We start from the raw sequence: 20,787 nt of genomic DNA on the forward strand, positions 1-20,787 counted from the left end.
TATATAGACACTGCACACAGATCGCCGAGGCATCTTTATCTTTAGGAAGAAAGTGTTTGAGAGCGCGAGAGATTTCTCAGCAGACGTCTGTGTTTGCCCAGTGGAGAGTATGCCTAAGTAGTTGCCTATCTTTAAAGGTGTTTTGTTTTATGGCTTTATAGTCGAGTAACTACCGAAATCCGAGCTGTTGAGCAAATAGAAACAGGGCATGGCATGTGCCGGAGCTTGAGCTATCCAAACAATGGTCACGCGAATCTAGATAAAGGAAAACCCAGCCCAGATGTAAGTATAAACCGTAGAGTACGTGTGACTATCCTTATGTTTATTCAATTGGGGGTGGGAGATCTTTTAAAGATGGTTCTAATGTTAAATTGCTGGAATCCCATCTTAAAGACGAATCAAAAGTAGACCGCAGAGTCCGTGGAACTCGAGTGATTCTTGGTGTTGTGTCCCGAGGCCAAAGTGGTGGCCGATTGTGTGCGTTGCTCCGTGAAGCTAAAGGAGAACCAGCGATCATTCTTGCCAAAGTTCTCGCCATCCTCCAGGGATGTGGGCAGCGTGCGATGAAGCGTCTCTGGCAGCAGCAGACACAGACAGGCGCCGAGGAGGGAGATCAGTCCCAGAATGAGCTCTGGCAGGGGCGAGAAGATGCTGCGGGTGTAAAGTATAAAGGCGCTGAAGAAGGTAAAGGCATAGCCTGCCACATGCACCGCAGCCACGCCCTGGCCACGCACACATGTGGGAATCAGCTCCGTGGCATATTGGGCTCCGGAATTGTAAGCCACCGTGACACCAAAGCGACCCACAACTGAGAGGCTGACGAGGAGAGTGGTGGCTGCAAGCAGAAGAAAGGAGTGTTCAAGAATTTATCTGGCATTGGTTGAGCTGCACTCACTCTTATCTGTGGCTGGGGCAGCGAAGAGTATGCCACCAGTGACCGAGATGAATATGCCACTGAGGAGCAGCGATATGGATGCCATGGCCTTGCGTCCGATGCGATCTTGCAGGGCGATGATCAGCAGACAGGCGGGCAGAATTGTTGTGGCGCTCAGCGAGAACATCAGAAATGGCGAAATGCCAAGGCCTTGAACGTTGCGTGAAACAGCATCATAGCAGAGGGTAATGACCATGCTAAATGGACGAACCAAAAGAGTGATCAAAACCAAAATCAGGTGTGACTAAAGCTACTCACGATTTGAAGAACAAAATCAGCGTGTTCCTCCGCAAACGTGGCGTCTTGAAGAGATCCAACAGATTGGGACGGGCTTTGGTGTGCTGCTGGCTGAACTTGCACTCCTCGATGAACTCCTCGAAGCTGCTCTCATCCACCTGCCGCCCATTGATCTTGGCCACGCGCTTCAGGCAGACCACGGCTCGGTCGTACTTTTGCTTGGAGACCAGCCACTGAATGCTCTCGGGCACGATGAGATAGAAGAACGGCACCAGCAGAAAGGGCAGCGAGGTGGCCAGGAGGAAGCCCTGCCAGCTGCGCATCAACACGGCAATCCAGGGAGCAGCCATGGATCCGAGGCAATAGAAGAAACCAATGCACAGGCTGAGCCCCACTGTGCGCAGGGTGGGGCGCATGTACTCCATAACTAAAGGACTCGTTTAGCAGGGGATCACATAGAGGTCCTGCCAGCACTCACCCAGTATGTACATCATCACAAAGTTGCTGTCCGTGGCAAAGCCAGAGACCAAACGAAACACACAAAAGAGCGGCAGATTGGTGCCCCAAATGGTGAGTAGATTCCCGACCATGGCAATCATGTTGGCCACCACGAGAATGGGCAGGCGTCCGACCACGTCCGCGAGGAAGCCCAGCACCAGGGTGCCCACGACGGAGCCCACAAAGAACATGGACTGGCCAAGTGTCAGCTTCCAGGCGTCCGCGCAGATCCAATTCATGTCCGAGGTGAAGCTCTTGTAGCCCATAAACAACTCGTAGTCGTAGCTGTGGCAGGTGGTGAGGGATCCATTTCCATGGCAGCTTGATTCACTCGGTGGCTGGCCACCTGCTGGCAGCCCGTCCGCGCACCTAAGCGTATGACTAATATCAGTTCTGAGTCATGCAGGAAGTGTACTTGGATTACCAGTATTTGGGCACAAAACTGATGATCGTCTGGGAGTAGTAGTGCAGGGCAGACAGCATATTGATAAGGCAGAAGAGCAGCAGCATCAGCAGCTGCAAGCGATTGCAGTCGCCGCATTTCTCCAGAATCTTATCGACCTCCAGCATTGTGTTCCTTCGCACTCGCACCACTTGCATTCACTTTGCCCTCGAGCTCACGCTGAGAGGAAATGAAAAGAAATGCACTGAATCTCTGCTCATCTTTTGCGTTTTTAATTACTAAAGGCAATTAGTAGATGCGCAGAGGAAAGCCAGGCGACTGAGCTTCCCCCTTGGTTCAGTTTGAGCTCAGAAACAATGTGGATAAATGATGTTTGACAGCTGAAACATTTCATCAGAGCAATGGAAAACAGATGCGGCTGGAGGGCACAGAACTGGCGCTTTTATGGCTCATTATGCCACGTACGTAACTCCATTTGATGCAGCTCAAAACTATATTATTTTCTATTTATTTTTGCGGCTTATTGCTGGACACAAATGACACAAGCTAAACAGCAATTATCATCCCGAATTCATGGCTTTGAATAATTCAATTACACTTATAATCACTTGTTTTGTTTTGTATTCTTTTCTGGTTTTTTTGTTTTGAGGAAATTTGATCACACTCTCCGCACTGCAACTTACACATACGAGCCGTAGCTTTCGACTGACAGCCTCCGCTTCTAATCTCTTGCCGCACTAAAGGTGTCGCCGGCTAAATGGCTCAATATTTTGCGATAAGAAACAGACTTTTGGGTCTCTGCACTTGCTGCACCTGAATCTCTCTATAGGGAATAATTCCAGTCAGTGACCGCTGCTGGTTCAGTGTCGTTTATTGCGAGTGTCGTGTGCCGCGAAATTGCAATGTCAACCGCACGGAACGAAAGTAGAGTTGGATTTGAGACGCTCTCGTCTCGCCGCGTCTCGATTCAGAATCCGAATCAAATGTAGCCAAACAAAAGCATGTGGGGGGCTCTGCTATACGTACAGCAGAGAGAATGTATCGAATGGAGGATGCTCTCCCTTCAACGATCGTAGTAATCTTTTCGTTAGCAGTTTCGGCAGTCAGCTTTTTACTTCTACAATTTTCCGAACTTACCCCAAAAATGTGTTCTAAGAGTGATAAAGCTGTCTCCGTGTTTTTGGGTGGATGGAACCTGGTCCTCGGCCCGACTTGCTTACTCATTTCCATCATCTGCATAAGCAAACGCAAATCGACGAAAGGACTTAGCATCTACGATCCCGACTATGCCTGGTTCTTGTATTGTTGTGTCCTGTTTGTTACCTCGATCCTGCACATACTGAGTGGGATATTGATCCTGTTTGGCATATCGAGGGTGAGCAGTTGCCATCGGAGATTGATGAAATCTATAATTTGCTTATTGTTTCTGCAGATGAACAGCAAAATGCTCTTGGTGGGCCTTATTCTGAGCATTTTCATGCCCTTTGCGCTGCTCTTCACTATCGTTATACCAGGTAACAGGAGGTTGTTCATTGATTCCTATATTGTGTATATTCCTCTCTGTCCGTGCCTTTAGTTTTGCAGTTCTTTTGCCTGATCCGAGGGATTAGATACTACAGATCCAAGTGGGAGTCTAGCGAAATCTAGATCATGGAACACTTGTTGGAAACTCAAACCCTAAACCCCAAATTATCTGTGTGATTGAAGAACGACAAGCCCTCTCTCCCGATCTTAGTATACTTTTAGAAACAACTAACAATCAGACAAAATTGGTCAAAATGTGTTGTCAAGTCTGTGACAAGTGGAAAGTAATATCGATATTTTTCGGAGCATGGAACGGACATGATTGAACTGACGAAGACATCTTCTATTCCTCTCTGTTGGCTGCTGCCGCGTTGCACATTCTGAGCGGAATATTGACATTGCTGGGCATGTGGCTGGCAATTAATTTGCCGCAAGTTTGGGCTTGATCGATTTAAGCTTTGTTTAACGTCTCTGCAGAACATCCAAATAGTCTTCGTGGTGGGCTTAGTTCTGAGCCAGTGTATGCCTGTGGTGATGCTCATCACTATATTTGCTCCTCTGCCTTCAGTTGTGCACATTATTTGCCTGATTGCAGCGATCAAACACTGCAGATGCAACTGGAAGTAGTGGCAGCGGAATCTGGGATCTAGTTTGCTGAGGAAAAATCTGAAAAGGAAATCTGTCTCTTAATTTATCTCTTGTGACTCCAAATATATTCTGTATAAACTCCTCTATTGAGGGGTAGTAGAAATCTAAACTCAGGAAGATATTTGCGACGCTGCTGTCGGCGGGAATGAGGAGATAAATATAGATTTTTGGGTTCGCCGATTTCCAGCATGCAATGCAATTTGTTGACAGACTACCACCCCTACCCCTCCCTGCCGTTCCCCTATCTGTTGTTGTATTATTATTATGGCAACAGTTTCAAGTGTGACGTCACAGCAGATGGAAAGTATATGGCAAACTTTTGGCTGTGAAAATGAGTGTAATCATGAATGCAATCAGCAGTTATCGGATTATAATAATACGCCTATAATATAATATGTGCAACGCAGCTGGAGCACCCCTGCCACTTTATTCTCTATTATAAATATTGAAAAGCCACAACTCATCGTTCTGTCATATATTTTAGGCATTTTGTTTGGTATTTTGTCTGCGGTGAAAACAGGGAAAGTACAGGAAACTCTCATCCAACGCGAAGCTCTCGCCATCTGCTAGGTTTTCGGGCAGTTTCCTGCAGTTGAAAAGGGAATTATTGTTCGACATATTAAAAAATATTCCTAGAAGTACACACTTATCCAATGTCTCTGGCAGGGTGAGGCACAAGCCAGCCCCAAAGAACATCAGAATGCTGATGAAGATCGATGGCAGTGGTTTGTAGTACTGCGATAAGTAAATCACGTAGAATGCCAGGGAGCTGGAGGCCAGGCCCGCTACATGGATGTTGGAGAGGGCTCTGCCCCGCACGCTCGTGGGGATGATCTCTGCCGCGTACTGGATCTCAGCATCGTAGGAGACGGTGGCACCGAAGCGACCCAGGGCCACCATGATGGCCAGCAGGACGGCATGCTGCTGTGGATCGAGGAAGGCTATGAGGAAGCCCGTCGTCGTGGTGATGATGCCACCCCCAAAGAGCGCAGCACAGGCCATGCCTTTGCGTCCGATCTTGTTCTGCAGCAGCAGGATGGCCACTCCGGCCGGCAGATAGGCAATCGAAGTCAAGGAAAACAGCTTGAAGGGAGACGTGCCCAGGCCCTCCATGTTTCGGTTGATTACATCACAGGAGAGAGTGATTATGACCCTAAAAACGGAATACTGTAAAAGATTCTTTGGGATCTATACTGATATACGGACGACTTCAGCAGCAACGTCAATGTGAACCGACGAAGACGCGGTGTCCTGAACATGCCCAGAAAAGTGTCCTCTTGGCTGTTCACTTTCTGCTCCTCCCTTGTCTTCTCGCGGTAGTGCTTCACGAACTCATCGAAAACAGAGTCCTCCACCTGTCTGCCATTGAATTTGGCCACTCGCTTGAGGCAGGCCACCGCCTCGTCGTACTTCTTCTTCGTGAGCAGCCACTGGGCGCTCTCGCAGATGAGCAGCGGATACACGAGGACCCCGAGAGCGGGCAGCGAGGCCAGCCAGAGGTAGCGACGCCAGTTGCCAATCCAGATGGCGGCCCAGGGAGATGTCATCAGGCCAAAGCAGTAGAAGACAGCGAGAATGATGTTCAGGCCGAAGGTGCGACTTTTGGGACTCAGGTACTCAAACACTAGAAAAGTGCGGAAAAGTTGAGACTTGGGGGATTAGAGGAACTACCACGCAGTCCTTATAAATCAGGAATGAAAAAGGCATTGCAAAAAGGTATGCCAGGGAAAAGGTATTGGATGTATCACGGTCGTATGAAAATAGACAGACTGGCGACTACAAAAAAGCGTGCCAAACTTATATCGGCTTAGAAATAGCGATAAAAATTAAGTACACATGAGTGGGAAAAATATCCTTGATCCGTTTTTAGGACTCCGTCAATCAAGGATGTTCCTACGATCAAGAAACGGCGTCACACGACTAGATCGAACGAGATCCTGAATGTAATTCGATAGGGAAAGTCCTGCCGACTGAGGGACTCGTATAACGTTAGTTAGTTTAGTTTAGTATATTTGACTGTGGAAAATATTCTTAATCCTTGAAAAATACTCAATAAAGTTGACGATAGTTGTTCAGTCACGTTGTTCATGTAAGTATTTATCACTGAGGAGATTCTTGATATGTGATCTTTTATAAGGATCCAAGAAAATTCACGATTTTCGTCCGATCACGAGGACACCTAGCACGTCCTGATCGGACGAGAAATGGCAGAGAAAGGTAATTATTTATAGCTTGGGAAAATATCCTTGATACTTGGTCCTTTATAAGGACTCGGCAAATTCGTCGAGCTTCGTCCGTCCACGTCCTGATCGGACTACAAAGGTCGGTGCTAAAAGACTTTTAAAGTTCGTGATCAGTTTCATAGCAGTCAGCTCTTCCCACAGTGCAAATCAAACGTTTGCATTTCGCGTCGAGTGTCATAGCAGCCAGCTTTTGTCTCAGTAAAAACACAAAATCCCAGTTACCTTCTGCTGATTCCTGTTCGCCTGGTGTCCCAAATCTGAAGATTACATTTTTGGCCGTTTTTTCGTCATTAAATTGAAAAGTTGTTGTACAACAACATGGTTGCTATTGGACAACAAATTACAGCTGCAACAACAACAACAAAATGTACAATTTACAACTGCACGAACTTCAACTATTCCCAAAAGTATGCAAGGTGCAAAAAGTGCAATTTTAGCAGCAACCTCGATCTGGTCGGGCCCACAAGTATGCTACGAGTTTTTATACAAGTGGGATAATTTTGAATTACATTTGCTTCATCCGCCCCAAAAGTATGCCATGTACCTTTCATCGACTTTATCGTGCTCTGCGTAATACAGGACAAGTATTCTCAGATTTACGAGCAGTCCTATGTTCGTACTCACCCAAGATGTACATCAGATAGTACATGGTGTCCGTGGAAAGCCCCGACACGAATCTGGAAACGGCAAACCAGGGCAAGGTGTAGACAAAGGATGTCATAAAGTCACCCGCCGCCCCGCACAGGGTGGCCAGCACCAGGGAGGGCAGGCGACCAATGTGATCCGAGAGGAAGCCAAAGGTCAGGGTGCCCACAACAGAGCCCAGAAAGAACAGGGACTGGCCGAGGGCGGGCTGGTGGGATTTGTCACAGACCCAATTCAGCTGAAAGTGAAAGGGGTGGCATGTGATTATGACTTGCAGGGATGATCACTCCACATCCAAAGATTAGTCACCTCTGTGGTGATGCTCTCGTAGCCACTCTCCCGCATGAATATCCATTCGGTGCAGACGCCATGAGCCGCGGCAACGCCCGTTCCATTGATGACATCCTCGAGGAGCGTGCAGGAGGGCTGCGAGATGTTCGCGTACACCGAGCGCAGCTCCTCCGCCGCAAGTCCCTTAAGATCTTCGTGGGCACACCTTTAAAGAGGTTGAGAAGTTCTGAATACACTTTGCACTTTGGTTTCGACTTCGAATGTGAGACTAACCAATGTTCGGGCGTAAAGGTGATGAGAGTTTGCGAGAAATAGTGCAGCGATCCGAGAATATTTGTGTAGCCATAGAGCAAGAGGATCACCACCTGGAACTTCCCGTAGTTTCCGCACTTGTCCAGCATTGAAATAAAGTCCATGGGGACTACGTTTAGAACCGAAACTGGCCAAATGCAAGGCCCAACTGGAGTGAAGGGCTCCCAAGAAGCTACCAAATTGATTCTTCTGCTGGCGATTTTCGTGCAAGGTACGTGCGAAAAACAGTTGCTCCCCCGCCCGCATGTGGGTTGGGTTGGGACGGGACTGGACGGAAGATTGAGAAATTGTGTGGATCGTAAACACATTTCCCTCAAAGGTTTCTCGGCTGCATATCTGCATTTGTTGTTAATCTGTTAGTCAAGACAATGTTGCATTAGCCTGACATTCTTGTTGATCAATTGCTTTGATCTTCTGGCTAAAAATAGTTTCAAACATATGACACAGAGACACACAGCCAGAGGCACGACTTTAATTCGCTTCTTTGCTTGTAGTCGCATAACTACAATCCACAATCCGAGATCCGCGAAAAACAATGCATGCAGCTGTCAATAGACCCCCAACCGATCGCAGATACAAATTTGCGGCCATAAATTAAGCGCACAAAACGGTAAATAAACGTGGAATTGTCACAGACACTTGGCGGAAAGGGTATGGCCATGGGTAGAGTAGAACATGGAAAGCACTCTCAAGCATTCAAATGGTTAATAGATACAGAAAGACATAAGACACTTGCAGGATCTTCTTTGTACCATTTCTGTACTCCTCGTTTCAGCTGCTTACAAGTCTCTCTAACACTCACTTGTAACCCCCAATTAAAGTGCATTATTAATGACATTATTTGCTTGGCTATCGAATCGTTTTTATTTTGGGCACACTAATGTGCCGACATCAGCACGTTGACCTTTCGCTTTATTAGGCAAACCCCAACCGACCCCTGAACGTTGTCTGTCTCCCTCTGTCACCGCCTCTCTCTCTCTGTCTATCTCGGGCACACTCTTAATTCAATTGCGGACTGTCTGACCTTTTGCGCTTGCGCGCAGCACCAACGACTGCCATTTCATATGCAAAGGCTGCTGCTGGCACCCCCGAAGCCTGTTCTGCTGGCGGCGCACTAATTACACCAAAAAAGAAGCAAGAAAAAACAAACGAAAAAAAGTCCTAGAGCGGCGCCAGCAGGCAGCTGTATGATAATTTAACATTTCAATTGTCTTAAGCGAAATAAATGTTCACATAATTGCCACAAAAGTTAAGGTCCAAAGTTGGGCATCGAAATCGAAATGGAAAACAGAGAAACTGGAAAAGCAGACAAAAGTGAAAGGGCAAGTGGCTGTGAGGTCCCTTTAAATGGTTTGAAGCGGAAGAATAACCTTTCTAAGTCGACGCGATAACTGCGCCAAAGCTGAAGTCAGGCCAGGCACGGCACGGCACACGATTTGCCAGTGCAGGCAGTGAGGCCAGTGCCAGGTGGTGGCACCTCCACACCGACACCAACAACGACAGCAGCGACTCCTCGACTGTGTTGTCTGTGTGTCTGCGCCATGTGCATGATAGTCTTTGGTCTGTGGGTCTTTGGGTCTCAGGTTCGTGGGTCTCTGGTTGGCCAGGTCTCGTCTCTCTCTTGATCTTAAATTAGTTTATTGCTGGCTGCGCCATGTGAAGCAGGCGACATTTGCTCGCCAGTTGTTGTGGATTGACTATAAATTGCCAGAACGCCAGCCGAGTGTCTGCAGTTTCGGTTACTTCTTCTAAAGCGATTGTTCGTCGTCGTCGTCGTAGTCGTTTGCCATCTGCTCTCTTCGTCCGAGAGTTAACCTGCGGTTGAGTGTGTGGCTGGAAAGAGGATACAGGACAGAACGTAATGCTAAAGGTGGGATCCTGTACTGTGGATTACCCTGACGACCCGCTAACTTCTTCGCCTCTGTGTTTACCCCTCAGATATTCCTGCTGAGCGTCGTGCTCGGCATTGCCTACGCTGGTGTCATTGGCCCTGGGCCAGGTCCTGGTCCTGGTCCGTACTATGGCGGACATCCTGGACCCGCCCTGCTGCCGTATGGCGGCTATGCCCCGCATCCTGGCCCATACGCGGCGCCCAAGCCCGCACCCGCACCGGAGCCCTACGATCCCGATCCCAAGTACTCCTTTGGCTATGACATCCACGATGGGTACACAGGAGATCTGAAGAGCCAACACGAGACGCGCCATGGCGATGTGGTGAAGGGCAGCTACTCCGTGGTGGATCCGGACGGTACCAAGCGCACAGTGGACTACACAGCGGACCCACATCATGGCTTTAATGCGGTGGTGCGCAAGGAGCCGTTGGCCTACAAGCCGGCCCCTGCGCCTGCGCCGCTGCATCTGCCGGGACCGGGACCGGCACCGGGACCACTTCATCTGCCAGGACCCGCACCAGCTCCGCCTCTGCCGCCAGTGCCGAAGGGTCCCGGTCCACTGCTCTCCTATCCCCTGGCTTACAGTCACCATGGTCCTGTTCCAGCCCCAGCACCCGCTCCAGTGGCTGCCCCTGCACATCACTTCCATCCTGCCTACCCAGCCCTCGCACACAGCCCTTATGCACACTACCCCGCACCCGCACCCGTGGATCCCCATGCCTACTATCATCACTAAATGCGAAGGCGACTGTTCTGATCTGATCTGATCTGACTTTTCCGACTCTCTCTTAACTCTCTGTGTCAAATGCTGTGCCTCTCCTTTGTGCCCCTTCTTTGCCGTGTTCTTGGTGGTGTAGATTGTCTGTAAGGTTTCTAGATCTAGATCTATGTACATAGAAGATAGTAGATATCGATGCTAAGAGAAAACTAGAGTAATAATCAACCGAACAAGAGATCGAATAAAACTCACCCCTTTCCTGTTTCTTTAACGCAATTTGATGTGTGTTTTATTTATTGTATCGCTGATGATGCTTCGTATCTTTCATATATGTATATGTTATATGATATCCGTGGTATATATGGTATGATATATATGTTTTATGGTTTATGGTATGTATAATTATTCCGATTATGTGTTGTGTATATAAACGTCACCATATTTGTATGCTTTATATATTGTAGGTAAGGTAAATGTAATATCATATTTCATTTTTGTTTGGTATGTTTTATGCATAGTTTTCTAGAACAGATTTTGAAATGTGACACGATATATCTGACAGGAGTGTGGTCTTGGTCTTGCTCCCTGCCACTCTCCACTCTCCACTCTCTATACTTTTAGGTATACAATTTAAATACGATTATAGTCCTTAGTTTTGTAATAAACGGTATCAAAAGATAGGTACAATTGAGTCATATTGAGCCTGCTACCCACTAAATTAATTTCGAAACAACGGAAATTGCATTTAGTCGCCAAGCTCTCTCACGCTGAATAGGGGGGAGTGGGGCTCTCTCTTTTGTCTATCTGATTGATTTGCGGATCGGTTAAGATCCCTAAGATAAGATACTTCAACTGAGGGGAGTTCTTCTTTAGGCTGAGATACATACCATGGAAAGTGCTGTGCTCCTCTTAGGGGGGGACTTAAGGGAGGGACTTGCATTTGGACACAATTTAGCTAAGTATTTTGTTTCTCTTCTTTAATTGTTTAGTTTTCTGCTTAGAGTAAGTTACTATTTTTAATATATGTTGTTTGTTAAATAAGCGGCTAATATAGCTCACACAATATACTGTTCATAATTCATAATTTTCATCGTTCGTTGATTGTTTGGCTTCCCTTCCTCTCTTTTTGGGTTAAATATGCATAACTATATATTCGTATATCGTATAAATTGTTTTATTTCATAGACAACCACTTGATGATGATTCCACTGAAGACTATTTTGGGATATGCTTGAATTGCTTTTGCTTCTGTCTGATATATCATTTAAATATTGTTTTTATTTCGTTTGTTTAGTCGTATAAAAAAACCCCGGGCAAATAAATATAAATTGTATTTCAAAAAATGATTAGCAGTTTTCTGTTTTTTATCTGGCAGCTGTTTGGCTATGTATATTCCTCAACTCTTAAATTCGTACGATTTACTCCTACAAATTGTATTTTAATCTACAAATATTTGATGTACTTCTTTATGGGGGGATATGTCTTCCACTAATGATTCGATTAGATAGATAGTTTAAGCATTCATTGAGTTTTGTTCTTTTATGGGTTTTGGTTCATTTGTTTATAACTAGAAACGGAGGGTTTTCATTTATTAAAGTTTGATTGGTAATTGGTAATTGGTTATTGGTTATTGATTATGTTGGTAGGACTCTCCATTACGATTGGTTTTCGTTGTGGGACTCGAAAATTTAACTAGCTGCGTTTCAGAGATACAATATCTATTCTGTGTACATCTAGTTTCGCTTCGTATATAATTCATTCTAGATTTTATAGTGTTGGGAGAATGGTTGAAACCAAATGATGAGACACGTCAAAAGAAGAAGTTTCGTTTCGTTCCTAAATCCGTTTCATATTGTCCATATTTTCGTACTTAATTTCGTTAACTAAACACTTTTAATTATTCCAAAGAGAAGATCAACTAAATGTTATTATTATTAGTTTCAGTGTATATATTTTATGTTGATTTTTTGTGTTAAAACTTGACTCTTTCTCTCTTTGTTGTGGGTATATTTTGCGAAACTTTTGAATAGACATCTAAAGAGTGTTTCAATTCGATTAGTTGGTATTTTCTTGTCTTCTCTTGTGGTATTTTTAAGGTATTGGTATGTTAGTTTAAACTTTAAAGCGGTTCTTCATAGTTCATATTTATGGTTTATATTTTACTTGTGTACATAATTTGACTAGTTTGCAATTGGAATGATTTAGTTTTAGTTTTGGATTCTGTTAGAGTTTAGAGTTTAGAGTTTAGTTATAGAAAAAGGTGGTCCATTTGGTGATCGTATTCGTGTCAGCATATGATTTAGGTATATTCCATAGGTCTATCAATAAAATCAACGCAAATCAAAACGGATTCAATAATAAGTTTCTTTAATTAAAAACATTTTGCAGCACACACTTTCAGTTAGCACAGATATGAAATTAATATTAAATAATATTAAGTGAAATAATACACAAGAACTCGACTCGCTGAATAAATAGGAATAGGAATAGTTACAAATGATGCATAAAACTCGATTGATTGCTGGATTGTACAATCTCGAAAGGCCTATTTCATAAGCTTCTCAAAAGTGTTTTGATATGGGCGTTGGGAAATTGGTAATTTGAAATTTGATATCCTTTCTTTAACAATTTATGATAATGCTTCAGCTAAGATATAGTTTGCTCCCGCCCTTTCCTTCTTTTACTTTTTATAGATATACAATATGTGAGGGGAGATATAGTTTTAGGGGAGGGGAGGCATATTTATCGCTTAAACCCTAATCTTTTCTGCATTATTTCCAGCTTTCAATATGTATCAGTGTTTTAATCGTACTTATACTTCGCTTCCCTGCTCTCTGCACTCTGCACTCTGCTCTCCTCTCGATATAATATTGTATATATAGATTTCTGTTGCATTATAACTACTAAAAAAGGGTTCCTTTAACCTCTATTCTATTCTCGATCGCATGCACACTTCGTACTGTGTATAAATAGTGGGGGGTTTGATTTCAGTTAAGTATCAAAGGGGTTTTTGCTCTGCCGCTCCACGCAGGTCTTCTCCGTCGTCGTTGTTGCAGTTGTTGTGTTTGTGGTGGTGGTGTTGCTGCTGCTCGAAGACTCCTCCTCCTCGTGCTCCTCCTCATCCTTGCTGCTCTCCATTTCCTGTTCGGTTATGATAGTCACCAGGCCACTGGCATTCTCTACACAGACCAAAAAAACAAAACATATTCTGGCATGAGTAAATTGTATCTTCCTCCTAAAAGAACTTCCTGTTGCTGCTGTGAAAAGTATAAAAAAGACAACACTCAGGATTTTCGGGGTCATTACCGGGCGGGCATTGAGTGTTCATTTTCAGTTTCCATTCAACATTTTTAGGTGAGATCTGACCAAATGAGAGCATGAGAATGCAAAAGCAAGAGAAATATATATAAAATCCAGATTAGAAGATCAATCAAATGGCACAACAACAACAACATCAATCACAAGACAACCATCAAACAATCAAACAAAGTTCAAGGAAAAAGAAAAAGAAAACTCTAAGCAATTTCCGCACCATTCAAGTGCTGCTGCTGCTGTTGCTGCTGCTGCTGCTGCTGATGTTGCATCAAACTCGAGTGCGGTGGCGGCGGAGGACGTCCGTCGTCGCCCAAATATCCTCCGGACATGTCAATGCCACCATTTCCCGTGAGTGCGCCACCTCTTTGTGTGTGCTGCTGCTGCTGTTGCTGCTGCTGCTGTTGCTGCTGTTGGTGCAACGCATTAAGTGCCCCACTGAGCTGATGCTGATGATGCTTGGCCGCCAAATGCTGTTGCAAATCGTTCTGTAGTCCTGGCAGCATGATACCCTCTGAGGGTGGGGTGTGTGTGTTATAGCAATCGAAAGGTTAGTCACAGTCAAAGGGGAGGCTACTCCTAAGCCTAATCCTTATCCTACATTAACCTAGATTAAAACTCACTTGAATTGTGATCGTAGTGTCCATTCTGCTGGTTCATCTTGGCCGGCGAGTCCGTGTTGAGCTGCGAGGCTGTGACCGAACGGGTTTGCAGGGTATTCGGCTTCGAGTTGAGCGCAGAGCCCGGGGCACTGGGCAGGCCGCTGCTCGTGGCACTGCTGCCGCCATTGGGCTCATCCAGCAGCTGTCGCAGTCGCTGCAGCTGTGCCTCCAGCTGTCGATTGTGATCCTCGAGGATTTGCATGCGTGCCTCCAGGCGACCCTTGTGCTGGCGCAAAAGCTTAGCCTCGGCCATCATGTCCTGCAGGGAAGAAGCATTACAAGAGGGTTCTAGATTGAAGTCCAGTCTGTTTCCCACCTGTCCCTGCTCGCCTTGGCTGCCGCCCAGGCCCGTCATGCTGCTGCTGCTGGAATGCTGCATGCCATTGGAATCGTCGGGCGTGCCGCCGCTCTGCTGCTTCGTGCACAGCTGCTGGTATTCCGCCTGCAGATTGGCATTCTCCTCTTCAAGGTCCCGTATGATGGCCTCCAGCTCCTCCCGCTGCTCGGCGTCCATGGCAGCCATCACCTGGACGGGCGACTTGGGTGCGCTGCTGCCGTTGCTCGTCCCAGGCAGCGCCTGGCAATACTGTGCTATCAGCTGATGCTCATCGTCGCTATCCGGCGTCGAATTGGAGCCCGTGCCGCCGTACTCGACCTGCGCGAGGCGTGAGGCATACATCTCGAGGCGTGTGTGCATGTCGCTCTGCAGCTGGTGGGTGGTGTGCTGTGGACTGGGTGCGGGACTCTCCAAGGCGTCACCTAAGAGGGGATGAGAGATTAGCACTGATCTCTCGATGGCAGCTCCCTCTCTGATCTCACCTTCCAGCACACTCTGCACGGGCAGATAGCCCACTCGTGGATGCTTCTTAAAGTATTTGCGACTCTTGAATTTGTTCTTCAAAGCGCGCGTAAAGTCGCGCACATCCTCCGTGGAAGTGGTCTGTGGGTAGATGTGATTACAAATCATTGGAAGTTCTTGATAAATCGCTGGATGTGCCCCTTACCGTTGTGCAGTACTCGTGCATTGGATGCGTTAGCTTGTGGTTCTTGGCATTTCGACCGAAGAAGAAACACTTTTGGCACATGTCAAAGTTGAAGCACTTGAGGCAGCGATACCGGAAGCCCACAATCGGATACTCCTTGCAAATGTTGCACTTGGCCTGGTGCTTGGCCGCCTCGGCGGCAGCCAGACGATGCAGCACGGGCAGCCACACCAGACTCTGAGGCTCGTGCTGCAGCCAGCCGAGGAAGTGCTGCAGCTCAATGGAGATCTCCTGATTGCCATCGATGGCCTCCTGTGAGATGCCCGCCTGCTCGAGGCACGAGCGCACCGAGGGCTCAATGTTGGAGCCCCCAAAGGCAGCCACTTCGCCCAGTTGTCGAGGCACCTACAAGAGAGAGAACAAAGGACTGTTAGCCACTGTTTTGTGGTGTGGAATCCTCCTCCATCTCTTACCTGTATGCAATCGTGCAGCAGCAGTCCCAACCTCCGCTGATCGGCTCTTCGTTCGGTGTCTGCCACGAGGCGGAACAAGTAGCGATATTTCTCCTCGAGATGACCCTTGCAGAGCAGCACCAGACCCACCTTGAAGCTGAGGACCCGTATCTGGCCGGTGCGCTGCGAGTCGTAGACATTGAGGATCCAATTGATGGCCAGGTCCAGCATCAGCGTCAAATCAATTTTATCGATTGTCACATAGAGCGAATGCAGCACCGTGGTCATGTCGGGTATATCGATGAGCTTATCGTTCTGCGCCCTCAGTCCGTGGCGATCGAACGACTCGCAGGCCGTGGCCATTGTAATCCTATCGAGAGCTGCAAGAGGCGAGCTGTTAGTGGATGCTTTTTATGGGAAATGCTATGCCTGAGGCGTACCCAATCTCTTCTGCACAGAGCGCAGCTTCATGGCTGTCCTGTAGGCGGAGAACCGTATCTCATTTAGATCCGCCAGACCCTTCATTAGCTCAATCATATCCGGATGGTCCCAGTGTGTCGTCTCACGCTCGTGGCTATCGATGGGAAATGTTTTCGTTTGGGTTACTCAACCTAATCGCTGCCTCCCGCCTTGCTAATACTCACTCGATGTAGTAAGGCACATTGGCAGCCGTTGTTGCCCTCTCCCAGGGTGGCTTAACGCTTTGGCCCAGATTCGGCAGCGGTCCAATGGTCCCACTGTTCGATGTATTACGCCCATCGTCCCCGTTCTCGTGCGTCTGCTGTGCCCCTGCGGAGCACAGCACCTTCTGGCGCTCATCCATGGCAATTTGCAGGAGTTTCATGCTGCAACGACAACAAACAACAGGCAATCCCTCAATGAGCACGTGGAAAAAAGACAGGGACAGGACAACCCACTCACCGTGTATTCAAATCCTCTAACTTGGACAGACAGGGCGTGGGCACCAGCACTTGGTTTGCTGTGAAAAAGGATTGCTGCTCATTACAATCGTCCAGCAGGGCACTGGCCGTTGTCATCTTGTCACGCAATCGTTGCAGCTGCTGCATTTGCTCGTTGGCCTCCCCGACGGACACGGGCGCCAGCCACGAGTTCTTTGTCTGCTCGGCCAGTGCCACACGGGAGCTCAGATCCTCGAGTATCTTCTGGAATTGACGCATTTTCTGTCGATGAAAGAAGAACACACAAAAAGGGTTCAGTTAAGCAGGCATTACCCAACAAGTGGCAGAGCGATTTATTCTGATTTTTGTGGGATAAATGTATTGACAGGGAATCAGATTGTGGCTCAAGACTTGGCCTATTCCTAGTGAACATTTCCGCTCAGCAATCCTTAAGGCGAAAAGTAATTATGAAAGATAAATACTCCAAGAGTTTCAGTGTAATTTTCTGACTAACTCTCTGGGATAATATTTCTGTAATTTATGCACTTTTCTCAATGAAGTTTCTTTAGTTTTCTTTTGCAAATAATGCATAAATATTTGCCGGCATAAAACTATTTTAAATCCACCAAGAAACATATTTATTATGCCTGGCAAAGAGATTTTATCTCTCTCCCTTTCTATTCCTTCCAACCTCTTCGACTGACGGCCACTTTGTTGCGTGGATCAGCCGCTATATCCTTTGCACCTCCTCCGTAAATTGCTTCCTTCTTTGCATTAGAGCACACACAGCTCCCTTCTTCCTGCCCTGCCCTGCCCTGCCCTTCGCTTGCCTTTGCTCAGCGTCTGGCCAACATTATAATCCCCTTGACGGGGCCCATAATAAGCCGTTACAGCAGCAACAGGAGCAACAACAGTAAGGCCTCCCTCCCCACAAGAAGTGTAAGCTGCATAATCGTAATTAAAGTTCTGCCAGGCAGCAGGCGAAGGATCTGGCTGTGTCTCCCGGAAAAGTAGGCAACACAATTCGCTGCCAGCCACGTACAAATATCCCCAAAGCTTTGGGGCAAAGCCTCAGTCCCAGTCCGAGTCGCAGTGTCTATGTGTTTGTGTGTGTGTGTGTGTGTGTGTGTGTGTGTGTGTGTGTGTGTGTGCATGCAAATGAAATGCATTTTCTTGGCTTGCTTCTTTCCCTGCCATTGTCTCGTTGGCAAATTAAGTTTTATTATGCACATGACCAAAGGAAAAGCAAAGAAAATGAAGCAAAGAAATGCCAAAAGGATGCCACAGGAGCACAACAGAGGAGTACTGTGGGGGGTGGATGTGGGTAGGGTCTTTGGTCATAATAAACAAGTGACAAAAGCTAATTATATTGTTATGGTGGGTAAATGATGTGCCAGGGATATGCCAGGGACTCTGCTGCACGGCTGACGGTTGAGAGGCTGCAGGGAAGGCGTGGGGGGATTGTGTTTTTGTGATGAAAAGGAAAAGGATTTGTACTAGAATTTGTGCTAAAAGAGTTTCGGAAGATGTCCCATTCAACTGCAAAACCAAAAGGGTGCCCAAATATTAATTTAAATCTAGAAACGAATTTTTGTTAAATTAAATTCCCAAAGGAGTAGAAAGCGGCCTTTGTTGAGATATTTTGTAGGGCAAAACATTCACTAGAATCTCGCACTTTCATTTACATTTTCTGCACAAAATAAATGCACATAAAATTCACCAACGAATTTGCATTTGATTTCTTAGATTTCTTTCAACCTTCGATGGCTTTTGTTTGAATTCCTCAACCTTTGATTGATTGATTGCATTTTGGTTCAATTTAAGTTTGAGATTCCATTCCCTCTTTCCCTTGCTCTCTTTTTCGCTATTTTACATAAAAACTAATTAAACTACAAGGAATTTCCCCATACCCCAAGCAAAATGAAAAGGAATGATAACCCATTTGGTTGGCTTTCCCTCCGCTTTTTATCTTTCTATGTATCTTCCCTCTGGGATGTGTACTTTCCTGCCACGCTGCCTGCTGCATCCCAGTTGCATCTTCATTAGCAGTAAAAAGGCAGGGGGATATTTCCCTTTAACGTTTATGCTCTTTGCATGCATCCCATTCCCCATTGGGGGAGGGTTCTCTCTGCCACCATGGCTCCCTGTTGCCCCCCTCTTTCAGCAATTTTTCCGCTGTGCCAATTTAGTGCTTTGTAACTTTAAACTGGGAAAAGGCAGACGGAGAGCAGGAGCAGCACCAGAAGACACAGAAGGAGCTGCAGCAGGAGCAGCAGCATGCATCCAAGAGGCGTGCAACAGGAGGCGCACACATGGAGGAGCCACAGCAGATGTTGCACACGTTTCATTTAGCCCATTTTCTTGGCTGCCCCTTCTGCTGTCTCTTCCTGGAGAAATTTTCGCTTTTCAATTTTTACCTTTCGCACCCCATTCCGCCGCGTCTGTCGTTCCGTCCCGCGTCTGCCGTCTGCCGTCTGCATTTTCCATTTCCATAAACCGAGCAACGAGCAATAAGCAACAACAACAACAACGGCAGGATGGAAAACTTTCATTGCCCTGCGATGGCATTTTGCATGCAACAAGCACAAAATGCATTTTCCTCGTACCTTCGGCAGCAAAAAGGCAAAAGTTTTTCCCTCAAACTGCACGTAAAGGATCCCCCCCGCCGTCCCACTCCCTCCTGGCTGTGCTGTTCCTTCGTTTACTTTATTATTTCATTTAGTTTTTCCTCCATTTCCCACTCCCCACCACTCCCTTCTCGCTCCCTCCTCTCTCTCTCTTTCTGCACTTGGCTTTCCCTTCCATCCTGCTTCTGTGTGTGTATAGTTTTTTAATTTAGTTTTCTCCAAGTTTGTGTTTTTGATTTGCAACGTTTTCCTTCTAGCTTTCGCAGCCTTTAACTCCTTGCCACGCCTGCCCCTTGCCCCTTGCCCCTTGCTCCTCCCGCTGCCTACTGCTGTCTCCTGGCTTCAGGCTGCTTCTGGCTACTGGGACAACGTTTATGCCTCATAATGCCAAGTCCCCTCCACATGGCTGCTGTCTGCTCTCTCTCTCTGTTGTTTTCCACCCCCCTCCTCTTGTTGTGTGGCATCTCCCAAGTGACGTCCACTGATGGCAATTGTTTCATTGTTTTCTTCTGAAACTCTGCCCTGCCTCTCTTTTCGGTGGCAAATCCTATTTGCTTGTTTTCTTTTTTTGAGGGATTTTCATTGGGGATTGTCTTTAGCCAGGATTAGAATAAACTTGGCTGGGCAAATATGGTTGGAAGTTGGCAATTTTCGTACATTTTCGCACAGAGATTGACTTGTTTCTGGCGTAAACATGAGTTCCAGGCTGAAGCGACACTTCATTTAGTTTTTTGATAAAGTTAAAAGTTTCTTAGAATTCCTAAGAATTTGTTGCCGTGATGAATTGATGTCTGAGGCTTCGACTGGAATGAGCTGGAGGCCTTTAGCCTTTAACCTATGGCTAAGGTTGTGTTCGTTAGTTCGTGTCTTCTGCCCAACTGTCCTTAAATTTGTGGCATTGATTGGCATTACAAATTCCAAGCTTTGAAGGCATGAAAAGCAAACAAAAGGAACACGTTTTGAAGGCAGTTTGCCTTTCCTCTCTTCCATTTCACCTGCCGTTAATTGCGGCATTTTCCCACCCAGTCCGCTCCCTCTTCTCCCACCCACTTGCAGTATTATTCCTGTGCTAATGAAGCGTACACATAATTTCCCACTGCACTGTGTGTGCAAATTCTAATGAAGGGAGTCTTCCCTCCTGTCTTTTGTGTGTATTTTCTCTCTTCATTTTTTCTAATTAGCAGCCACAAAGGCTGCCCCATTTTGTCGTCCATCGGGGGTAATCAATAATTTGATGTTTACAATAAGTATGCAACACACTCTGCCGCATGCTGCATGCCACATGCCTCTTGCCTGCTCCCTCTGTTGCAGCAGCAGCTCCTTTAATTAGTGGCAGTAAAAAGCCAACAAAGTGGCCGCCACCGCCACCGCCGCCACCGCCGCCGCAACAAAGAGACAAGAAAGCTGTTTGCCATCAAAGTCATTATGGCAGGAGGAGGGGGGTTGGACATGGAAGGGGTGCGCCACTGATAACCAGGGGCAATGCACTTTTAAAGCTGCCTGCCTC

At 46.6% G+C, this 20,787-nt stretch overlaps 5 protein-coding genes across 25 annotated transcripts in view; 2 read left to right on the forward strand and 3 right to left on the reverse strand.

The window, feature by feature from the left end:
* Positions 1–304: 304 nt before the first annotated feature.
* On the reverse strand, positions 305–2,993 carry LOC117896356 (organic cation transporter-like protein). 2 transcript variants are annotated; one of them, XM_034804632.1, is made up of 6 exons: positions 2,756–2,993; positions 2,094–2,291; positions 1,650–2,038; positions 1,193–1,598; positions 896–1,131; positions 305–835 (listed from the first exon to the last, which is right to left on the reverse strand). In XM_034804632.1, the coding sequence occupies exons 2-6, from the start codon at positions 2,267–2,269 to the stop codon at positions 399–401; spliced, it is 1,644 nt and encodes a 547-aa protein (XP_034660523.1). In that variant the 5' UTR covers positions 2,270–2,291; positions 2,756–2,993; the 3' UTR covers positions 305–398. The 2 variants fall into 2 exon arrangements, with proteins under 2 accessions (XP_034660523.1, XP_034660522.1); XM_034804631.1 differs by lacking the exon at positions 2,756–2,993 and having other exon boundaries at positions 2,094–2,500.
* Positions 2,994–3,140: 147 nt separating this feature from the next.
* LOC117896365 lies at positions 3,141–3,904 on the forward strand. Its single transcript, XM_034804641.1, has 3 exons — positions 3,141–3,447; positions 3,505–3,586; positions 3,649–3,904. The coding sequence occupies exons 1-3, from the start codon at positions 3,217–3,219 to the stop codon at positions 3,717–3,719; spliced, it is 384 nt and encodes a 127-aa protein (XP_034660532.1). The 5' UTR covers positions 3,141–3,216; the 3' UTR covers positions 3,720–3,904.
* A 789-nt stretch (positions 3,905–4,693) lies between these two features.
* Positions 4,694–7,868, reverse strand: LOC117896358 (organic cation transporter-like protein). Its single transcript, XM_034804633.1, has 6 exons — positions 7,697–7,868; positions 7,442–7,628; positions 7,112–7,370; positions 5,451–5,868; positions 4,891–5,397; positions 4,694–4,830 (listed from the first exon to the last, which is right to left on the reverse strand). The coding sequence occupies exons 1-6, from the start codon at positions 7,837–7,839 to the stop codon at positions 4,725–4,727; spliced, it is 1,620 nt and encodes a 539-aa protein (XP_034660524.1). The 5' UTR covers positions 7,840–7,868; the 3' UTR covers positions 4,694–4,724.
* Positions 7,869–9,455: 1,587 nt separating this feature from the next.
* LOC117896362 (cuticle protein 21) lies at positions 9,456–10,621 on the forward strand. The gene is made up of 2 exons (XM_034804638.1): positions 9,456–9,605; positions 9,674–10,621. The coding sequence occupies exons 1-2, from the start codon at positions 9,597–9,599 to the stop codon at positions 10,361–10,363; spliced, it is 699 nt and encodes a 232-aa protein (XP_034660529.1). The 5' UTR covers positions 9,456–9,596; the 3' UTR covers positions 10,364–10,621.
* Positions 10,622–12,695: 2,074 nt separating this feature from the next.
* LOC117896350 (dystrophin) overlaps positions 12,696–20,787 on the reverse strand; it is a 161,806-nt gene continuing 153,714 nt past the window's right edge. For 9 of the 20 annotated variants that reach the window (XM_034804612.1, XM_034804611.1, XM_034804610.1 and 6 more), the window contains 9 exons: positions 16,676–16,935; positions 16,399–16,599; positions 16,195–16,328; positions 15,776–16,134; positions 15,324–15,707; positions 15,139–15,259; positions 14,636–15,078; positions 14,281–14,578; positions 12,696–13,524 (listed from right to left, as the gene is read on the reverse strand). In XM_034804612.1, the coding sequence (XP_034660503.1) occupies positions 13,337–13,524; positions 14,281–14,578; positions 14,636–15,078; positions 15,139–15,259; positions 15,324–15,707; positions 15,776–16,134; positions 16,195–16,328; positions 16,399–16,599; positions 16,676–16,935 (2,388 nt within the window). In that variant the 3' untranslated portion in view covers positions 12,696–13,336. Of the gene's footprint in view, positions 13,525–13,651; positions 13,707–13,877; positions 14,172–14,280; positions 14,579–14,635; positions 15,079–15,138; positions 15,260–15,323; positions 15,708–15,775; positions 16,135–16,194; positions 16,329–16,398; positions 16,600–16,675; positions 16,936–20,787 lie in introns of those variants that run through there. The other 11 variants (XM_034804604.1, XM_034804605.1, XM_034804607.1 and 8 more) reach the window with 5 other exon arrangements.

Source organism: Drosophila subobscura, chromosome O (assembly GCF_008121235.1).
Source record: "Drosophila subobscura isolate 14011-0131.10 chromosome O, UCBerk_Dsub_1.0, whole genome shotgun sequence".
Classification (NCBI taxonomy): domain Eukaryota; kingdom Metazoa; phylum Arthropoda; class Insecta; order Diptera; family Drosophilidae; genus Drosophila; species Drosophila subobscura.

Excerpts from the sequence above, each read along its gene's own strand:
- LOC117896358 (XM_034804633.1), bottom strand. The coding sequence starts at position 7,839 with ATGGACTTTATTTCAATGCTGGACAAGTGCGGAAACTACGGGAAGTTC. Across the intron at positions 5,869-7,111 it reads CTATCTGATGTACATCTTGG|TGTTTGAGTACCTGAGTCCC; the intron begins GTGAGTACGAAC and ends GCACTTTTCTAG. Across the intron at positions 5,398-5,450 it reads TTGACGTTGCTGCTGAAGTC|GGTCATAATCACTCTCTCCT; the intron begins GTCCGTATATCA and ends TTCCGTTTTTAG.
- LOC117896356 (XM_034804632.1), bottom strand. The coding sequence starts at position 2,269 with ATGCAAGTGGTGCGAGTGCGAAGGAACACAATGCTGGAGGTCGATAAG. Across the intron at positions 1,132-1,192 it reads CTGATTTTGTTCTTCAAATC|CATGGTCATTACCCTCTGCT; the intron begins GTGAGTAGCTTT and ends TCGTCCATTTAG. Across the intron at positions 836-895 it reads TGCCCCAGCCACAGATAAGA|CCACCACTCTCCTCGTCAGC; the intron begins GTGAGTGCAGCT and ends TTCTGCTTGCAG.
- LOC117896365 (XM_034804641.1), top strand. The coding sequence starts at position 3,217 with ATGTGTTCTAAGAGTGATAAAGCTGTCTCCGTGTTTTTGGGTGGATGG. Across the intron at positions 3,448-3,504 it reads TCCTGTTTGGCATATCGAGG|ATGAACAGCAAAATGCTCTT; the intron begins GTGAGCAGTTGC and ends TTGTTTCTGCAG. Across the intron at positions 3,587-3,648 it reads CTTCACTATCGTTATACCAG|TTTTGCAGTTCTTTTGCCTG; the intron begins GTAACAGGAGGT and ends CCGTGCCTTTAG.